Consider the following 17,928-nt stretch of genomic DNA (forward strand, 5'->3'; position numbering starts at 1 on the left):
CACAGAGCCCAATGTGGGGCTCGAACCCACGAACCGTGAGATCTGACCTGAGTTGAAGTCAGACGCTTAACCGACTGAGCCACACAGGCGCCCTGACAAGGTCTTTTTTTAAGTTTATTTATTTATTTTGAGAAGGAGGGAGCATGAACAGGGAAGGGGCAGGGAGAGGGGAAGACGGAGAATCCCAAGCAGGGTCTGCACTGTTAGTGCAACTCATAGACCATGAGATCGTGACCTGAGCTGAAATCCAGAGTTGGATGCTTAACCAACTGAGCCACCCAGGCGCCCCGAGTAAGATTTTATAGTTAGCACAATACCTTTCCATCCATTCTCTTCCCACTAAGGAGAAACATGCATTGCACCTGGTCTTACTACCCCAAAAGGGAACTTTTTAGGGCCTGATTCATCAATAAGTCTGTTAGGCCTGCCCATGCTCCAGTGTAAAGTCTGATAAGGAGGAAAGTGGCTCCCAGGTTGGAGGGTGCTCCTGGCGTGTCGGTGGGCTAGGCTGGGACGGCCCCACATCTGTTACATCTGCTTCAGTTGTTGCTGGTCAGGCAGTAGGCCTTCTGTGCTACTTCTGAGGATCTGGAGGAGGACAGGTCTCGTCAGCATCCTTTCCCCCACTCAGCAAGTGTTTCCTGAGTCGTGTGCTATGCCAGGGGTCTCGAAGAGAGGGGCTGAATCAGACATGGTCCTTGCCTTAGGGCCGTGGGCACTTAACAGACAGACATAATATGGAGTCAGCAGTGGGAGGGGAATGATAGAGACACTGGCTGGGAAGGTGGGGGGGAGGGGGTCAGTGACTAACTTCACAGGGGGATTTAGCATCTGGATCTTGAAGACAAGAAGGCATTCACATGATGAAAAGAAGCTAGAAGGCATCCCAGGCCTCAGGAAGAGAAGAAGCCAAGCCAGAGGAATAGCAAGTTGCCCTCCCTGTTTTGAGACTAGCAAAGTCACTCACGTGGCGAGCATCGTCAGGTTCACAGGCTTGACTAGCAGGAGCAAGACTGAAAAAATGGGGAGGAGCTAGATCGGGAGGGGCCTCGTATGCTGCAGGCAGTGACCTGAGGGGGTCTCTGTTTAAAAAGATCACTTTGTGGCAACGTGAATAATGAACCAGAGGACAGAGATGCCCTCTCGTGATGAGTCCCACACACTCAGCCCCAGCCTGTCATCTCTGTCATGCTGGCATGAGGCTGGGCCCAGAGCTCAGTGTAACGTCAGAGAAGATTGCCTTCGGACAATCCACTCTTCCACACACGGACCTCCCATCGGTTGTCCCAGCCTTCCTTGCTAGGCTGCGGGAAGTGCCTGCAACAGCTAGCAGAAACCCATCTACACCAAGGCCTTTCCTGACCAAATAGGTCATTGCTCCTGGAAGGGGTGGAATTTAGAAGTAGGCCAAGCCTCAGGCAAGTACGTGAATTGTTAGTGATGGGAATTCAGCCACCCTGGGATAGACCCAGAGGGAGTGATAGAAGGTTAATATAAAGATTAAAAGAGCCCATTGNTAAGATTTTTTTTTTTTTTTACTTTTTATTTTGGAATCTTTTTATATTTAAGAAAAGTTACAAAAATAGTACAGAGAGTTTCCGTATGTCCTTCATCTCATTCCCCCTAATGGTTAATGTCTTACATAAACACGGTGTGATCATCAAAAGTAAGAAATTATTGTTGGTACAATACAAACTCATGTACAGAATTCATTTGAATTTTGTCAGGTTTTCCAGCCATTTCAGGATTTCTCTTTAAATCATAAGTGTAGGACAACCACTGAGTTTGTCCCCTTGTGTCCCTTAAATTGAGGCAGCCTTTGGAGAGCCCGAAAAGACTGTCCTCCCTGGAAGCCCTCAGAAGAGCGGTCATGGGTCTCTCATGGTCCAAAACTGGCACAACTCCATTTGGGCATCAGCTTGGGGTATTCTGCATCTTCTCCCCCAACCCCATCTACCCACCCATCCTCTCTCCCCCTTTCCTTCTCTCTGCTCCCCAAACTACACATAGTCTCCACATGCCCCATATCATACAACGTGCTTTGTCCATCTTTAGAGCTTTCTGGGTTAGTCACTGGCCTGAGAAATTGACCCAGGCATTGGTAAAGCTGTAAAGCACCCTTGGGCTGTGACGTGCAGCGACAGCATTTCCCTTTCTTGGGTCTCCAGTGGGTCCTGGGTGGATACCCCTACTGCTGCCATGTTGGTCGTGGTCCCTCTTAGCCCTGTATGACCATCCCTCATCAGCCCCTTGGGGAGACCCTGGAGGTGGAAGGCAAACTGGGTCAGCTCTTCTCTGTCACATGATGGTGAATTAGAAGCTTATAGGGGTTGGCAATGTGGTAACTAAATTACCTTTATAAGAAACATGCATCCCCATCACAAAGCACCCCTGCATCTTGACCTCATGTTGAGGTAGGCAGTACATATTGGTACCAGCCATTGTGATAAATGTGCAGAATCTCATTTTCCTTGTCACAATGCACTCTTCACCGTAGAAAGACCACAGCCTCAGGCACACTCACTGCAAGTGCCCTTGCACTTTTGCTGCCTTGTGCTCCGTGTTTTTCATTTGCTAAGCACAAAGGACATAAATGATGAAAGAAGTGTGAGCTGGAGAAAAGCATAGAGCTGATGAAAAGCAGAGAGCTGATGAATGTTGGAGGAGCATTGGTCCCCTCTTTGGAAAGCATGAGAGATGAATGTGATTTTATGTTCAAAGCCACCTAGCAGACACCAAAACCTCTTCACGACAGAAAGCCCCTGTAAACAGTGCAAAAACTTTCATAATCAAACCATTTGGAGGAAGGCTGTATACTATGGTTACAAGCACTAATTTGGGGCAAATCTAGCTCTTCTGCTTGCTGTGTAAATTTAGATGAGTTCTTCATTCTTTCTGACCCTCAGTTTTCTCATCTGTGAAGTGGGAATGATCACACCTTCAATTTCTTTATAAGATCATTGTCAGGATTAAGTGACTTAATATCAATTCTATATGCAAGTGGAACTTAACAGTTCCTGGTACAGAATAAAGGCTCATTTTAAGGTCTCTCATTTATAAATAGGCTGATCTAAGTAAAAGTAGCACTGAAAGGCAGAGCATCATTCTAGATCTAACAACATGGTGTAATGGCTTAAGCTTGCTCTTTAAGCCTAAATCCTAGCTCCACCAATAACTGGCTTTGTGAATTTGAGCCAATTACTCCTGTGAACCTGCGTCTCTCCCTCTGTAAAATAAGGATAATGGTACCACATAAGGGGCTACTTAGAAGAAAGCACTTAGCATAGTACCCAGCACAGAGAGTGGCAGACACTTAATAGAGGTTTGTTTTTGTAGTGCTGTGGTTCTCAACCACATTCAAATCACTGAGAGCTTTTTAAAAAGCATGCGTACTACGCTGCATCCCCAGAGAGTCTGATCTAATAGGTCTGAGGTGGGGTGCAGACATTGGTATTTTTGAAAGCTTTCAGAGGAGATTATTCAGAGCAGCCAGGGCTGAGATCTATTCCCTAGCATATGACATTACATATTGGGGTTTTGTTGTTTGTTTGTTTTGTTTTACATTTTATATCTGTTTCTAAGAGACTGGTCAGAATAGCGGGAGTTCCGGGCACAGTCAGAACTTCACTACACCTGCAGCTCTAAGCGCTTGATAAGAAATATGCAGCCAAGGAATTGCATTCCATTTTATTATGAAAAAAAAAAAAAGTATTCAAAGAGTCTTTTTAGAGTCTTGAACTGGAAAGGTGGTAAGAAGTTTAGCCTAAGCTTCACACATAAAATATGGGAACTCCCAGTAGGTTGAGGATTTATATCTGGGGGTAATTCCAGGGTTTTGTCCTCCCAAGAGATATAAATTGAGGCCCTGAGAGTTTAACATGGGGGGGGAACGAAGTGTTCTCATAACGACACCTTAAAAGTCCGGGGCTCTGCTAATGCCTAGGGATGGAAAAGCGTAATCTGTAATAGCAGGGGGTGGTGTGGAAGTGCATTCTGGTCTCAGTACTTTGGTTTCCAAGATCCAAGGCTAGGTCATCGAGAAACTTCTTTCTCCCCAAAGGTTTATGGTATTAGTTACCCAATAAAAGTGGGGTTAATTTTACAACCCAAGTAAAATTTAAGCCAAAAAGGCTTCAACATTACTCTAGGATTTATGAAAGTAAACATGTGGAGTGCTTGCAGGATTTTGCAACATTAAAATTTCAATGTCTTCATGTCAGGTATATGATATATTCATTTGTATGTGTACTCGCAGGTTAAGTTTTTAAGAGCTTTGCAATACAGACTGGCTTGAGAATTAAAATGAAGATACTTCCCCCATCTCCACTTTCAAAATGACTGTTAGAGTGAATAGGGAGTAGGGAGCCACTGGAAACTGGTCTTTTAATGATCAGCTCTATCAGATTTTTTTCACCTGGTTCCCTGTTTTAGTGGGCTTTCAGACTCCCACACCGAACCCCCAAATGGTGAAGTCTAGTGCCACAAGACTGACTCCAGCCGATTTTACAACGGAGGCGGTTAGTAAATACTGCCCTTTAAGTAACTGTCTTCTTTGGTAATCATAAGTACGTCAATAATAAGCATGCGTGACCTCTGAATAGCACTTTTCAAAAGCTTTTACATTTGGTAGGATCCTCATGACTTTCACTTCTAGGGTAGAGGTCAAGTACTATCTTTGTCCTATAGATAAGAAGACTGTAGCTCAGAGGACTTAGAGAGGTTGTCTGAGGACATGCAAGTGTTAAGCCCAGGAAGACAATTTCATTCTTCTGACTTCGGTCTACAGTACTTTAACTTAGAAGAAACCAAAGAGGAAAAATATTTTTATTCAGACAGTGTACTGATTCCAGCCAGGTTAACAGAAGAGGAGCAGCCAGGGTGGAAGTCAGCCCAGAAGCGTGGCGGGTGGCCCTTTGTCTGGCTGTGGTCTGCTTTTGAGAAGCACCTGGCTATTCTATACTCTGGTGTCCTGTGTTTATCATAGGCCCTTGTAGGATACTATGGCCTCTATCCTTTCAAGCTGAATCTGCCATCTTGGGTCCTACTTTCTAGCCTTAGATCTCCAGCCATTTGCCACTCTGTCACTAAGCACATTATCTGGGACTGTCACTGACCACATTACCCTCTGTCTCCAGAATAAAATCTGCTGCCCCTACTTTTTTATTATTATAATTTTGAGACAACAAAATTTTTTAAGATTGGGGGCACCTGGGTGGCCCAGTCAGGTAAGCATCTGACTCTTGGTTTAGGCTCAGGTCATGATCTTGCAGTTTGTGTGTTCGAGCCCCACATTGAGCTCTGCGTTGTGGGTGTGGAGCCTGCTTAGGATTCCCTCTCTCTGCCCTTCCCCGCCTCCCCGTCTCAAAATAAATAAATAAACAAAATAAATTTTAAAAAAATTTTGAAGATTGTTTTAAGAATTTTCAAGGACCATGAAAGCAAGATTTCCATTGCCGTTTTCTGTAGATTTCCTGAGATGTAGTGACTCGTTTAAACCGTGAACTCCAGGGTTTGCCTGGACCTCTCTCTGCAGGGCAGAGATAATGGTCTTGGGCAGTGAGGAGCCACATAACTGGACTGGTCTCTGGTTTCTCTCCGGCTGCACCCAGCTTCTCACCCCACGGAGCCTCCTAATTGACACATCAGTTGGAGTGGGTCTTGTGGATAATGCGCCCACGCCTTTGTAGCAAATGAAGCAGAAATAATCTGTGCTTAAAAAACAAAAAACTGTAGAACATGTGCCCAGATTTCCAACTCATTTCCTCTTTACTTTTATAACTACATCATCTTCCAGCCCACCACCAGCTGCGAAAATAAAAGTGCTTTCTCCCATATTTAAGGACGATTTTTGTGCTTAGATGATTTTCTGGGGGTTGAAGGAAACTTGACCAACGTGACCAGCAGATGTTTTAAGTGATGGATGGAACGGAGGACGACGAGCCTGACTCCTCGGCCCAGTCTTTGGGATAATGGGCTCAGCTTCTCCCCCTAGCGACTGTTTAGGGCATCGCACAGTCAGAGCCAAGTGAACGTGAATGTAGTGCACCAGCTAATGTCTGTGCTCTGTTTTTAGAGATGAGTATGAAGAAGATGGATTCTGTCAGCCATACAGAGGGATTGCATGTGCAAGATTTATTGGCAACCGCACTGTCTATATGGAGTCTTTGCACATGCAAGGGGAGATAGAAAATCAGATCACAGGTAGGTAACGCCAGTGACATTATATTGATACCTTGTATAACTATTTCTCTCACCAAAAGTTTTCTTGAGCTCTTCTCTTGACAAAGGATACAGCGTGAGGGGTTGGGGGTTAGAAGCATAGGGCTTAGGAGCAGGACGACAAAGAAGGCTGAGATACAATCCCTGTGCTCTGGAATGTGCATTAGAATACTTCATTGAAGGTTATTGCTCTTAGAGGAAAAAGATGCTCTGAAAACTCTTGCATTTATCCCAACACTCCATAAATATTATTAGTGTTTTTGGTACATCAGGAACTGGGCTGGACAATGGAGACACGATAGTGTGAATAAGCCAGGCTACATCTCTGCCCTCAAGAGCTTACTGTTTGGAAACATCATCGTGTAGACTGAAAGTCCTGTAAACGCTAAATCACTTTAGAGTCTAGAATTCTGGATGCTATTACTGTGACTTTGGGGAAATCTCTTCTTCTCCATGAAAGTCTCTTCATCTGTGAAGTGAGTGATAAGACAAGATGATCATATGTCTCTTCCTGCTCTAGCCTTCTATATTTTACCCTTCATTTCTCTGAATTGAAAGTATCTTTTTACTCTAATAGCGACGCACTTCTTAGCACGCATGAGTGAAGTAGTATAGACCATCTTGTACAATCTTGCACACCTGGTTCTGGTGGTTCTCGTGGCTTTGAACTCCCGCATTAGTGTAGTGATGCCTCTGTGCCACCTACCCTTGCAAGCCATCAAAATTGCCGAATCAGAATCTAGTAAGTTGCCAGCGTTAGCAAATAAAAATTCAGGACACCCAGTTACATTTTAATTTTAGGTAAACAATGGATACTTTTTTAGTAGAAGTATGTTCCAAATATTTATCTGAAATTCAAATGTAACTAAGTGCCTTGTAGTTTATTTATCTGGCAACCTTAGGATTTATGAGGCAAGAACAAACCTGAGGCAGGCACACAGAACAGCAAAAAGTCTAGAAACTATGTCCTGTGAGGAAATTGAAGGGACCAAGAGGGGTCCAGGGGAGATATTTAACCTGGAGAAGCAACTATAGAAAGCTGTAGTTGCCACTTGCTGAAGACCTCAGGCCTTCAGGAGGAAGGACTCTGTGAAATTCCGGAAAGCAGAAGCAGGGCTGATGGGGAGGGGCTGTTGAAGGCACATTTTAACCTAACATAAGAATATTTTAACATATTCTGTACTAAGTATTCACAAAAATAAATGGGAGTTCCAGTGTAAATGTTTCACCACCCATTTTTAATAATCCCCTCTTGGGGCACCTGGGTGGCTCAGTCGGTTAAGTGGCGGACTTTGGTTCAGGTCACGATCTTGGAGTCTGTGTGTTTGAGTCCCGCACTGGGGTCTGTGCTGACACCTCAGAGCCTGGAGCCTGCTTCAGTTTCTGTGTCTCCTCTCTCTCTGCCCNATTATTTATTTATTAAGCCATTTAATTTTGTTTAACCCAGCACTTCCAAAACTTGTTTGGTTGGCTAGGGAACCCTCATTTCTCAAACACTATTAATATTCTATAGAATTAATGTTCTAAGGAACATGCTTTGGGAAACAATGTACCAGCCACTTCGGGGGCTGCCTTGGCAAGTAGAAGCTCTTGTCAATGGAGGTTTGCAAAGGGACGCTAGTGCTCTTTTTTTAAAAATGGATGCCATACTGGGTAAGAGGTTAGGCTAAGTGACCACTAACACACACGCTGCAACCACTGAGTTGTGCTTTTATTTGAGAACTTCCAAGAGAATTGCCTCATTTTCAGAAGATGGAATAGAAAGTATTCAAGCCACAAAGAAATTAGACAAGTTCCCCCAAGTCCTCCAGTTCAGAGGCAAGACACGGAACTAAACCCTGTGATCAGCCTCAGCCGCCGCATAAAGCACGTTCTGCCCTGCAGCTGTCAAATGTTTTAGAAGCTGCCCAAAACTAATAAAACGTACCGGATGAAACACAAAGTTCTTTGCTTTGTAGTAAAAATGAAAAATATATTGTGCTTTAACCTAATTAATTCTTTTTATTGGGAAATGGTACACATGTAACTTAAGCCTGCTTTTTTAACTTTGTAGTCAAAATGATTTTTTTCAAGCCGGTGAAAGTAAGCTGCTTGGACATCTGAACTGAATCTCTTCTTGGCCTTGTCTCTTTGAGCCCAGCAGATTCCTTCGAGTGTGTGTTTATTATCTGATACCTGTTGACTAGATAACCGAAGGAGATGAACCCTGGCCCCTGGGAGTTAATAACTGTGTTTGTTTTCCAGCTGCCTTCACGATGATTGGCACCTCCAGCCACTTATCTGATAAGTGCTCTCAGTTTGCCATTCCTTCCCTGTGCCACTACGCCTTCCCATACTGCGACGAAACCTCGTCCATCCCTAAGCCCCGGGACTTGTGTCGCGATGAATGTGAAATCTTGGAGAACGTCCTCTGTCAAACAGAGTACATTTTTGCAAGATCAAATCCCATGATCCTGATGAGGCTGAAACTGCCAAACTGTGAAGATCTCCCCCAGCCGGAAAGCCCCGAAGCTGCAAACTGCATCCGGATTGGAATCCCCATGGCGGATCCCATAAATAAAAGTAGGTGACTCCTGATTATCTGTGTTGCCTGGGGGCCAGCGACCCCATGGCAGAGTGAAAACTGGACCTTGGTCTGTAGTCATGATTCGTATTGGTACTCAGATTACCTGACAGTGGGTTAATTACTATGTGGGGGCCGAGCAGTCGTGGCAGGTTAGATGCAGTAACTATCCTCAAGAAGCTTCATGAAGAGAATACCTTTTTATTTTTATATTTTTTAATATTTATTTTTGAGAAAGAGAGCACAAGCAGGAGTGGGACAGAGGGAGCGGGACAGAGTGAGGGACTGAGGATCTGAGGTGGGTCCTGCACTGACAGCAGCGAGCCCGATGTGAGGCTCAAACTCACGAACCAGGAGATCATGACCTGAGCCAAAGTTGGAAATTCAACCTACTGAGCCACCCAGGCACCCCAGTAATAAATGTTTAAATATATTTGTTGATTTCTCAGTGACTCAAATAGAATTACCATATGACCCAGCAATGCCACTCCTGGGTTTACACTCAGAGAATTTAAAATAGGTGTTCAGGGGCGCCTGGGTGGCTCAGTCAGTTAAGCATCCGACTTCAGCTCAGGTCACGATCTCACGGTTCGTGAGTTTGAGCCCCACACTGAGCTCTGTGCTGACAGCTCAGAGCCTGGAACCTGCTTCAGATTCTGTGTCTCCCTCCCTCAGTCCCTCCCCCACTTGTACTCTGTCTCTCTCTCAAAAATAAACATTAACAATTTTTAAAAAATAGGTGTTCAAACAAAAACTCTTATGCAAATGTTGATAGCAGCTCTATTCACAATCACTAAAAGGTAGAAACAACCCAAATGCCCATCAGTGGATGAGTGGTTAAACAAATTATGGTATGTCTACATAATAAAATATTATTCATCCATAAAAAGGAGTAAAATCCTCTTACATGCTACAGCATGGCTGAAACTTAAGAAAAGTATCATGTAAGTGAAAAAGGCCAGACGCCATTGTATGGTTCCTTTTATATGAAATATCCAGAAAAGAGAAATCCATAGAGCCAGAAAGCAGATTAGTGGTTGCAGGGACCAGGGGAAGAGGGTGTGGGGAGTGGCTGCTTAGTACAGGGTTTCCTTTGACATGATACAAGGGTTCTGGAATGAGATAGTGGTGAAGGCTGCACGATATTTTGAATATTCTAAAGACCCTAATGGTAAATTTCATGATATGTGTATCATACCACAGGTTTAAAAATATACACACGGAGCTTCCCTCTCTCCACTGTCTTCTCACCTCTGTCCTATTTACCTAGAGTTAGCCTTACTGGTCATTTTTTGGTGTCCTTTGATAGTTATGTTATTCTATTAGTTAAATGTGTTAATGCATCTAAAATGCTTAGAACTGTGCTTAGCCATAATAACAGCGGTGTCTTCATTATTATTATTATTACTATTATTTTACCATTACCCCTCCATATTTTAACTTCAACTTAATGAATTTTTACAGTGCTTTCAAGTAAGTGCCATGGTGGTCTGGAGAGAGGATTTGCTTCTCAAGAATAGCCAGCCCATCGGCACACAGGGGCCCCAACTCCTGTTAGAAACCCATAACTCACTGCTCCTAATGAACATTTTCTGGGAACTGGGTTCTTTATCACACGATTCATGTCCGAAGACATCGAGCAGACACAGAGAGAGCAGTTGGGCTTGAACCTTCCCCGAAGCATTCACTAGGAAATTATTCCTGTGCCTCCAGGTCCCGCCCCAGTTCTGATTTTTTTTTTTCAATATTAAAAATGCATGTGGAGGACTGGTTTTATTCCTGAAGCATAAGCTTTAAATCCTCCCAGGAATGTAACTGCGAGGCAGGACCTATGTCCCAGGCCAGCCGGCAGGGGGGACTGCCCCCCGTGGCCCCACAGCAGCAGGGAGCCTTAGCCTTGCAGAAACCGCTGGCTGGGAGTTCCAGTGTCTCCTCTGTTTCTTGCTCACAGTTTGGGCCTTGCTCTTCTGCTTTTCAGATCACAAGTGCTATAACAGCACAGGTGTGGACTACCGGGGGACCGTCAGTGTGACCAAATCAGGGCGCCAGTGCCAGCCGTGGAATTCTCAGTACCCCCACACGCACACCTTCACCGCCCTCCGTTTCCCAGAACTGAACGGAGGCCATTCCTACTGCCGCAATCCGGGGAATCAGAAGGAGGCTCCCTGGTGCTTCACCTTGGATGAAAATTTTAAGTCTGACCTGTGTGACATCCCAGCATGTGGTAAATGCCTTTAATGTATTCGGTCACCTTTCAAAGTTTTCCTCTCCATCCCCTTGCCCTTTGGAGAGCCTGTAAGGAGGCAAAGGAGATCGATAGTGTTTGTTTGGTCTCAAACTGGGTTTCTAAGACAGATAAACCTTGCTGTTTCTGCATAAAACCCCTCTTAGGTTGCCAGTGCACACTCTCAGGGAGGAAACTGCTTTATTCCTGCAGCCATTGTGGTCAGTGGGGAAAACGGGGCACACGTGAAACAGCTTATCACAGCTATTTATGTAGTAAAAGGTATTACCTGCAATGGTCCATGTCCAAGTGCACCCACTGAGCACAACAGGAGTATTGGAAGCAGAAAGAGAACCGTTTTCCCTGTGTCGTTAAGAACTCCCACAAGGTGAGATGAACCTATAGCTGGTACTCAGTCATCCAGGGCAGAGTGTAGATAAACTGTGTCTTCTCTGTCATCCTCTTATGCTGCGGAAGTGTTGAAAGAAAATGAAATTCCCGAATCCGTTTGGTGGTTGTTTTTTGGTTTTTTTGTTTATTGTTTTGGTTTTTTTTTTTTCCTAGAAAAGATGTTTGGAGAGTAGTAGAAAGATAGTGAAAGCGAGGGTGAAACCTAGAGTTTGGGACCGTTTTGGACCTGGCTCATCCTCCTCGTCATGCTTCTCATAGATGATGTCAGCTGGGTTTCCCCAGGATAGCAGGAGAGTCCAATGTCACTGCAGGGAAAGCCGTCACAATAACAGGGACCTAATAATGATATCCACCTGGGGGTTGTTGGGAGGACAAATGAGTTGTTCACTGAAAAATCCTAGGAACTCTGGAAGATAGTAAATGCTTAACAGATATTATCTATTGTAATTATTATCTGGGTGATATATAAAGAGGAATCTACTATAATTAGTGTGCAGTCTACATAGAGGAATGTTTGCTCTGAGTTTGGCAAATATTATTTGAGAGCCCACTGTGGAGTAGGGGGTTTGAAAGAGAAATAAAATGTGATTCACATTACAATCACAATGCAGTGTGTATGATGCAATAGAAGTTGGCACAAATGTTATGGAACAAAGAAGAGGAAGCTAAAACATACTAAAGAGGTCCGTAGGAAGAAGTAATAAAAATGTTAAAAAGAAACCTTAGTGATGAAAATTTGGGAAACTATTATTTTATAATTTCATCCTTAGGTGTTGCCTGTTACCATATTGTCTTCTCTTGCAAAATGGTTTTATGGGTGCTTAAGCATGCCAAGTTTGAGAAGGAGGTGACCAGACCCCTTTTGTGTTCTGGACTTTAAAATGCCTTCATATGCAGCATAAAGAACAAATTATGAAGTAAAACTCTTCCAGAGCCACCATTGGAAACTTCAAATTATCCTCTATTTTTTAAATGGTTTGCCCTTAGTAATTCATGACTTTTCCCACATGCTATATTCAACATTAATAGGAGAAGAATAAAAATAAAATGTAGATTTATGATCATTTACTTAGTTTCCACCCCTTCTCTCAAACTAGGTTAAGGTACAAAGATCTGTAAGACAGCCAAGGATAAAAGCACCACTCACCGAGCACCTTCCATGTGCCAGACGTGGTACTTGGGGTTTTCATGGGCTTTATTTATATTCAGCCTTACACTGTGGCAGGTATTATTGCTTTTTTAATTTTTTTAAAGTTTATCCACTTATTCTGAGAGAGACACAGAGTACAAGTAGGGGAGGGGCAGGGAGAGAGGGAGAGACAAAGAATCTTAGTAGTTTCTGGGCTGCCAGCTGTGGAGCCCAACATGGGGCTCAAACTCACGACCCATGAGAGCATGACCTGAGCTGAAACCAAGAGTCAGTCACTTACCTGAGCCACCCAGGCATCCCTGTGACAGGGATTTTATTAACCCTATGTTGCTGATGTTACACGCAGCTAGTAAATGGCATGTCTGTCTGACTCTAAGCTCGCCTTCTTGCTACTCTACCCTGGTAGTTCAGAACACTGATATGTGTCTTCAGGGAAACCAAATGAATTATTTTAAGAAAGAAACACACTGTTCACTCCACTCTGGGTAAATGCTGTTGTCCTTTAGGTGACTTCTGACCCATAATTTCCAACAAATGCCCTGCAGAAGTAGGGAGGTAATTTGTTCATAAACTAGAAAATTTGTTGATAAGCTGATTTGAGCTTTATTACAATTAATTTACATAGCAAAGACTAAATTCTATCTAAAAAGTAAGTTTTCATTTCAATGACCTTCCTGAAGCAATCAGACCAAATACACACTCTGAGAGATGAAAGAAATTTGCTGGACTGTTGACAGAGAGAGAAAGATCACCTACATCTACGGAACACTCACCAGCTGCCTGCACAGTGCCCCATGCTTTACATATATGTGTACATTTAAAACTCATAAGCACACTGCAGGGTAGATGTTATTAATATAGTTCACTGAGGTTCAGAAGGGCCAAAGGACTTGTCTAAATCACACAAATGGTGAGATTGGACCTCGGACTCTCATCTGTATACATATAGCTCTGACCAAACTCAAAGCTCACGCCCTTTTCCCAGACACTCTGCTATCACCCATTTAAAGATTTTCCAGAAATAAATAAAAGAATGACAATAGGCCTCACCTCTGGATTCCATAATACATCGGAAAGTGTTCTTTGCCACAAAGGAAATCCTTCATGGTATTACTCTGTATTATTACGGTAGCAATCAGTGCGCTGATGTTAGAAACCCCCAGGATATTTCTTTCTGAATACCAATCAGCAGAGAACACAGTTAACCTTCTGAATACTGGTTAGTTATAGTCAGGTGAGAGAGAGATTTAGACGAACGTTAAGCCTAGAGATGATGAGGGAGTTTTCGCCACTTACAATAATAATTCTTATTAAAAAGCACGTTTTCATTTCATTTTGTAAGAAGACAGTTCCTCTTGAATTCTTCAAGCCAAGCCACAAAGACATCCATTAAAGGCACAGGGAACACTTGACATGTGATCTGGCAGCAGCTGTGAGAGGCCAGTGGCTCCCCCGTGTGGGAATTAAAGGAGAAAGCAGGTTGGCATCAGCTGTTGTTCCCCGGCAAGGCTTCTCGGAATTGTGCCTGGATTGACCACCTCTCAGCCACTTAATTATAGTAGCATCCAACTTTTAGAACACTTCTATAGGGCATTGGATTTTTTTTTTCTCTTTTCATTCTTACACAGTTATGAAAGCTAAAGTAGGAATTTCCTGCCCTCTTTTACCATATGAGGAAATCAAGGCCCAGAGAAGTGGTAAGACTTACCAGAGATCACAAATCAACTAAACTGGGTCTGCTCTCTCTGGGACACTCACTGCTCTTTGTTCTGTACCAGCACTTCCCCATCGGCAGAAGTCTTGCCTTCCTGGGAACATTTGACAATGTCGCGAGATATTTGGTCATCACTCTGGGGCGGGGTTGTGAGATGTTACTGGCTTCTACTGGGTGGAGGTCAGAGATGCTGCTAAACACCCTTCAATGCACAGAATGATCCACACAAAGAATTATCTGGCCCAAAATGTCATAGGAACTCTGAGGCTGGATAAGAATTATACAATTGATACTATAGAACATAGTATATTGTATATTGTATATATTGTAAAAAAAATTATACAGTTTAAGCTATAGAATAACAGTAACATCAAACGGAGTGCCTGGGTGACTTACTCAGTTAAGCGTCCGACTTCAGCTCAGGTCATGATCTCATGGTTTGTGAGTTCAAGCCTCACATCGGGCTCACTGCTTTCATCACAGACCCACCTTCAGATCCTCTGTCCCCTCTCTCTCTTGCTGCCACTCCCCTGCTCGTTCTCTCTCTCAAAATAAATAAATAAACTTAAAAACACAATAACATTAAACAGCAGCTGCCATTTATTGAGTGCTTACAGTTAGCCAGAGACAGTGCTAAGAGTTTTTTAATGTATTATCTCATGTATAATAGTTCTATAATCCTGTGAGTTGTACTTTATTCTACCCTAGAAAGGAAAACCAAGATATAGAGGTTAAATAACTCTTCCAAGGCCACATGGTTAATAAGAAATGAACTCAGGATTCAAACCTTGATCTTGTATACTCTGTGATTTATGTATGTGTATGTCTGTATATACAGATGATAGACAGATAGACAGATAGATAGATTGACAGATACTGAGGATAACTTTTCATCTTACAATGAGTTGAAATCTTGTGGGGCAGATTTGAAAAGAGTCCTTTCGCTTCTCCCTCTGAAAATGGATGGAATCCCATGGGAACATTCCTGCATTCTTTAGTTAAGGCAAAGTTGAGGAGATTTCAAAATCTCCATGTGGTTTCTCATTTTCCTACTGATAACTTTTGTTTTCATTTCAACCTAGTAAGGCTAAAAGGAGTTAAGGCCTAATTAAATGCAGAATGTGAGCATTTGTTGTACTTTCTAGAATAAAGGCATTTGAGAACGGTCTGCCACAGACCGTTTTATCTGCAAACTTTCGCTTTAAGACAGAACATATAATTAAACACAACCAAACGTGCCTGCTGTGAATTCTGGGAATTGGCTCTGCTAGGACTCTGCGCATGTGCCCAAGCAGGGCTTGGAGGGAGTGATAAGACAAAAGACGCCCGCCCTCCCATGCTCCCTATCTTTTCCTTCCTACCCAAGGCATCCAACAGCCTGAACAGTTAATTATTTATTTAGTCCCTCACTGAAACCAATATGTGTTGAGCTTCTGCTGTGCTTTAGACTTTGTGAACAGGGTAGAACAAAGCATGCCCTCATGTAGCCTACAGTCTAGGGAAAGGATCAGATGGAAAAAGTATGAATCACATTAAGCACTGCCTTACAGCTCCGAACACGTGCGTTATTATGTGCTTGGCATTTTAATGACTGTGGTCTGTTGAATACTGTGCTAAGTTCCTCAACACCAGTATCTGGCCTGGGACTTAGCTGATGCTTAATAAAATGTGTTGAATTAATGAATCCTCATAATAACCATAGGACAGAGGTATCCTCCCTGTTTTACTGATGGAGAAGTTGAGGCAATGATGTTTTTACTAAAGCCAAGATTCAGACCAGGTCCACAGGATTCCAGGTCCAGTCATCTGCCCACCATGGCACAGTTACCTCAAGAACAAATTCTAGATTATTCAGAGGACTAAACATTGCTTTATCCTTTCCCCCCTTCGTTTGATCACTATGAACTGTCTAGGTCTTTGGGATGCTGTCCGTTGATTTTCTGATTACAGCTCCACACGTGCAGGCATAGGGCCCCCAGCCACAAAGCCATGTGTTCTAGCACCCTAGGTGCTGCACTCAGCCTCAGCCCTGTTGAGGACTAGCTCCCCCAGCAGCTCCCCACAAGGCTCACGGCGTTTGCCCATTTCCCGTTAAATCCACCTCTCCTCCCTTCCCGGCAGCCCCACGTCCCCAGTCCTCAGAGTTGGCCATTTTCCCTGAGACCCTGCCTGCAAACCTTCATTCACTACGCCTTTACCTCTAGTCACCGTGGCCACCTTCCAAGCCAAATACTGTGGGTTGGGTGGAAACTACGTCGAAAAAGAAACATTTGCCTATGTTCTTTCCAACTGGCACCTAGGCACACCTCCCAGGGTCACACTTTCACTGTAGCCCTTATCATTGCTTTTCTATGCAGCCCTGGGGGCAGATGGATGGAAAAGGCCTGTTTCTCTGGGAGCAGCTTTTGCGTGTTCTGACCATTTGACTCTGGCTGTGTTCTCCCCCAAGACCTACGTTCCTTCTCTCTCCCCCACAAACTGAGATCTTCTATCTGTTCCTTCCTCAAATTGTATGGGGAAGCTGAATCTTGATTGTAGTAGTGTTCTCCTATTCAAACCTCAGTCCTCCGTCTTACTCTAAATTAAGTCCAGAGGCCACATTTCTTCTGCCAGCCAGGCTGGCATGTCTGAGAGACCTCTACCAAACAACTAGAACTTCCAGGCAGCGGTATTGTTTTTACTCCTCAACCAGCTTCACCGTGGAGTACCCAATGATAAAAAAAAATTAGTGGGCCATTTGGCTCCACTTTTAGTTTTCATACCTGGCCTATTACTTTTGTATTTCCTTTTAAGTCTTTGGCTTGCAGCAGTTTGCCAAAGGGCACATTGCCCAGTTCTGTGCCTGAATAGCCCTGACTTGTCCCATAACCTTACAAACACCCGCCCTGGGTTCTGCTTTGTCACAAACCATTTTCTACAATGCGGTGGTTTACAGTTTGGGGCAAGGCAGATGTTTTCCAGATTGCGAACACTGCAGTTTTTAACTCACTCTGTCAGCAGCCTTCTCCCATATTTCATAGAAGACCTGTTGTAAGGCAATTTGTCTTTCAGCCATTTCTTCAAACCAAAATTGAACATTACAGTGAATTGGACGGTGGGGAGGGGGAATGGAGGGAGGAATAGAGCACAGCTTTGTACAGTTTGAAGTTTTCCGGAAGAGTTATTTTTATGCTACAGAGATTTTCAAGATGTACTTTATTCTCCAGTCTCTATACATTTTCGACAAAGTAAAAAACAATAGTTACCCAAAAACTTATAACTAAGTCATGTTCCATAAACATTTTTAACCGTAAAATAATTTTTTCTCAAAGGTTTTTTTATTGTTCTCAAAATATATTGAGTCATATACCCAGTGTGTCAGCTGCTCCAGCAATAAGCTCTGGGAAGCTTTTAACTCTTTTGGCCCACCACCTTGCCAATGGGAAGGGCTCCTTGTCACTTTAACCCTTTGGTGACAGAATTCTGATACAACACCACAATGATCTTTGCTATTGGCTTTGTATCAGCCAAGATTCTGGCAGGAAACAAGGCACAATCAAACACACTATGGAGAACTTCATAAAGAGACTGATTATGAAGGTGTTGGCAGAATTAGGAGAAACCGATAAGGTGAAGGACCCATGGGTAACAGACGAGGGAGGCATTAT

At 43.5% G+C, this 17,928-nt stretch overlaps 1 protein-coding gene across 1 annotated transcript in view; it reads left to right on the forward strand.

Annotated features, from left to right (window-relative positions):
- Nucleotides 1-17,928, forward strand: part of ROR1 (receptor tyrosine kinase like orphan receptor 1) — a 178,637-nt gene that overhangs the window by 134,018 nt on the left and 26,691 nt on the right. Inside the window, exons 4-6 of the mRNA XM_077766111.1 lie at nucleotides 6,074-6,201; nucleotides 8,464-8,781; nucleotides 10,761-11,006. Coding sequence (XP_077622237.1) covers nucleotides 6,074-6,201; nucleotides 8,464-8,781; nucleotides 10,761-11,006 — 692 coding nt within the window. The remainder of the gene's footprint in view (nucleotides 1-6,073; nucleotides 6,202-8,463; nucleotides 8,782-10,760; nucleotides 11,007-17,928) is intronic.

The sequence above is a fragment of the Crocuta crocuta genome, unplaced genomic scaffold, assembly GCF_008692635.1.
Source record: "Crocuta crocuta isolate KB4526 unplaced genomic scaffold, BGI_CrCroc_1.0 scaffold155, whole genome shotgun sequence".
Classification (NCBI taxonomy): Eukaryota; Metazoa; Chordata; class Mammalia; order Carnivora; family Hyaenidae; genus Crocuta; species Crocuta crocuta.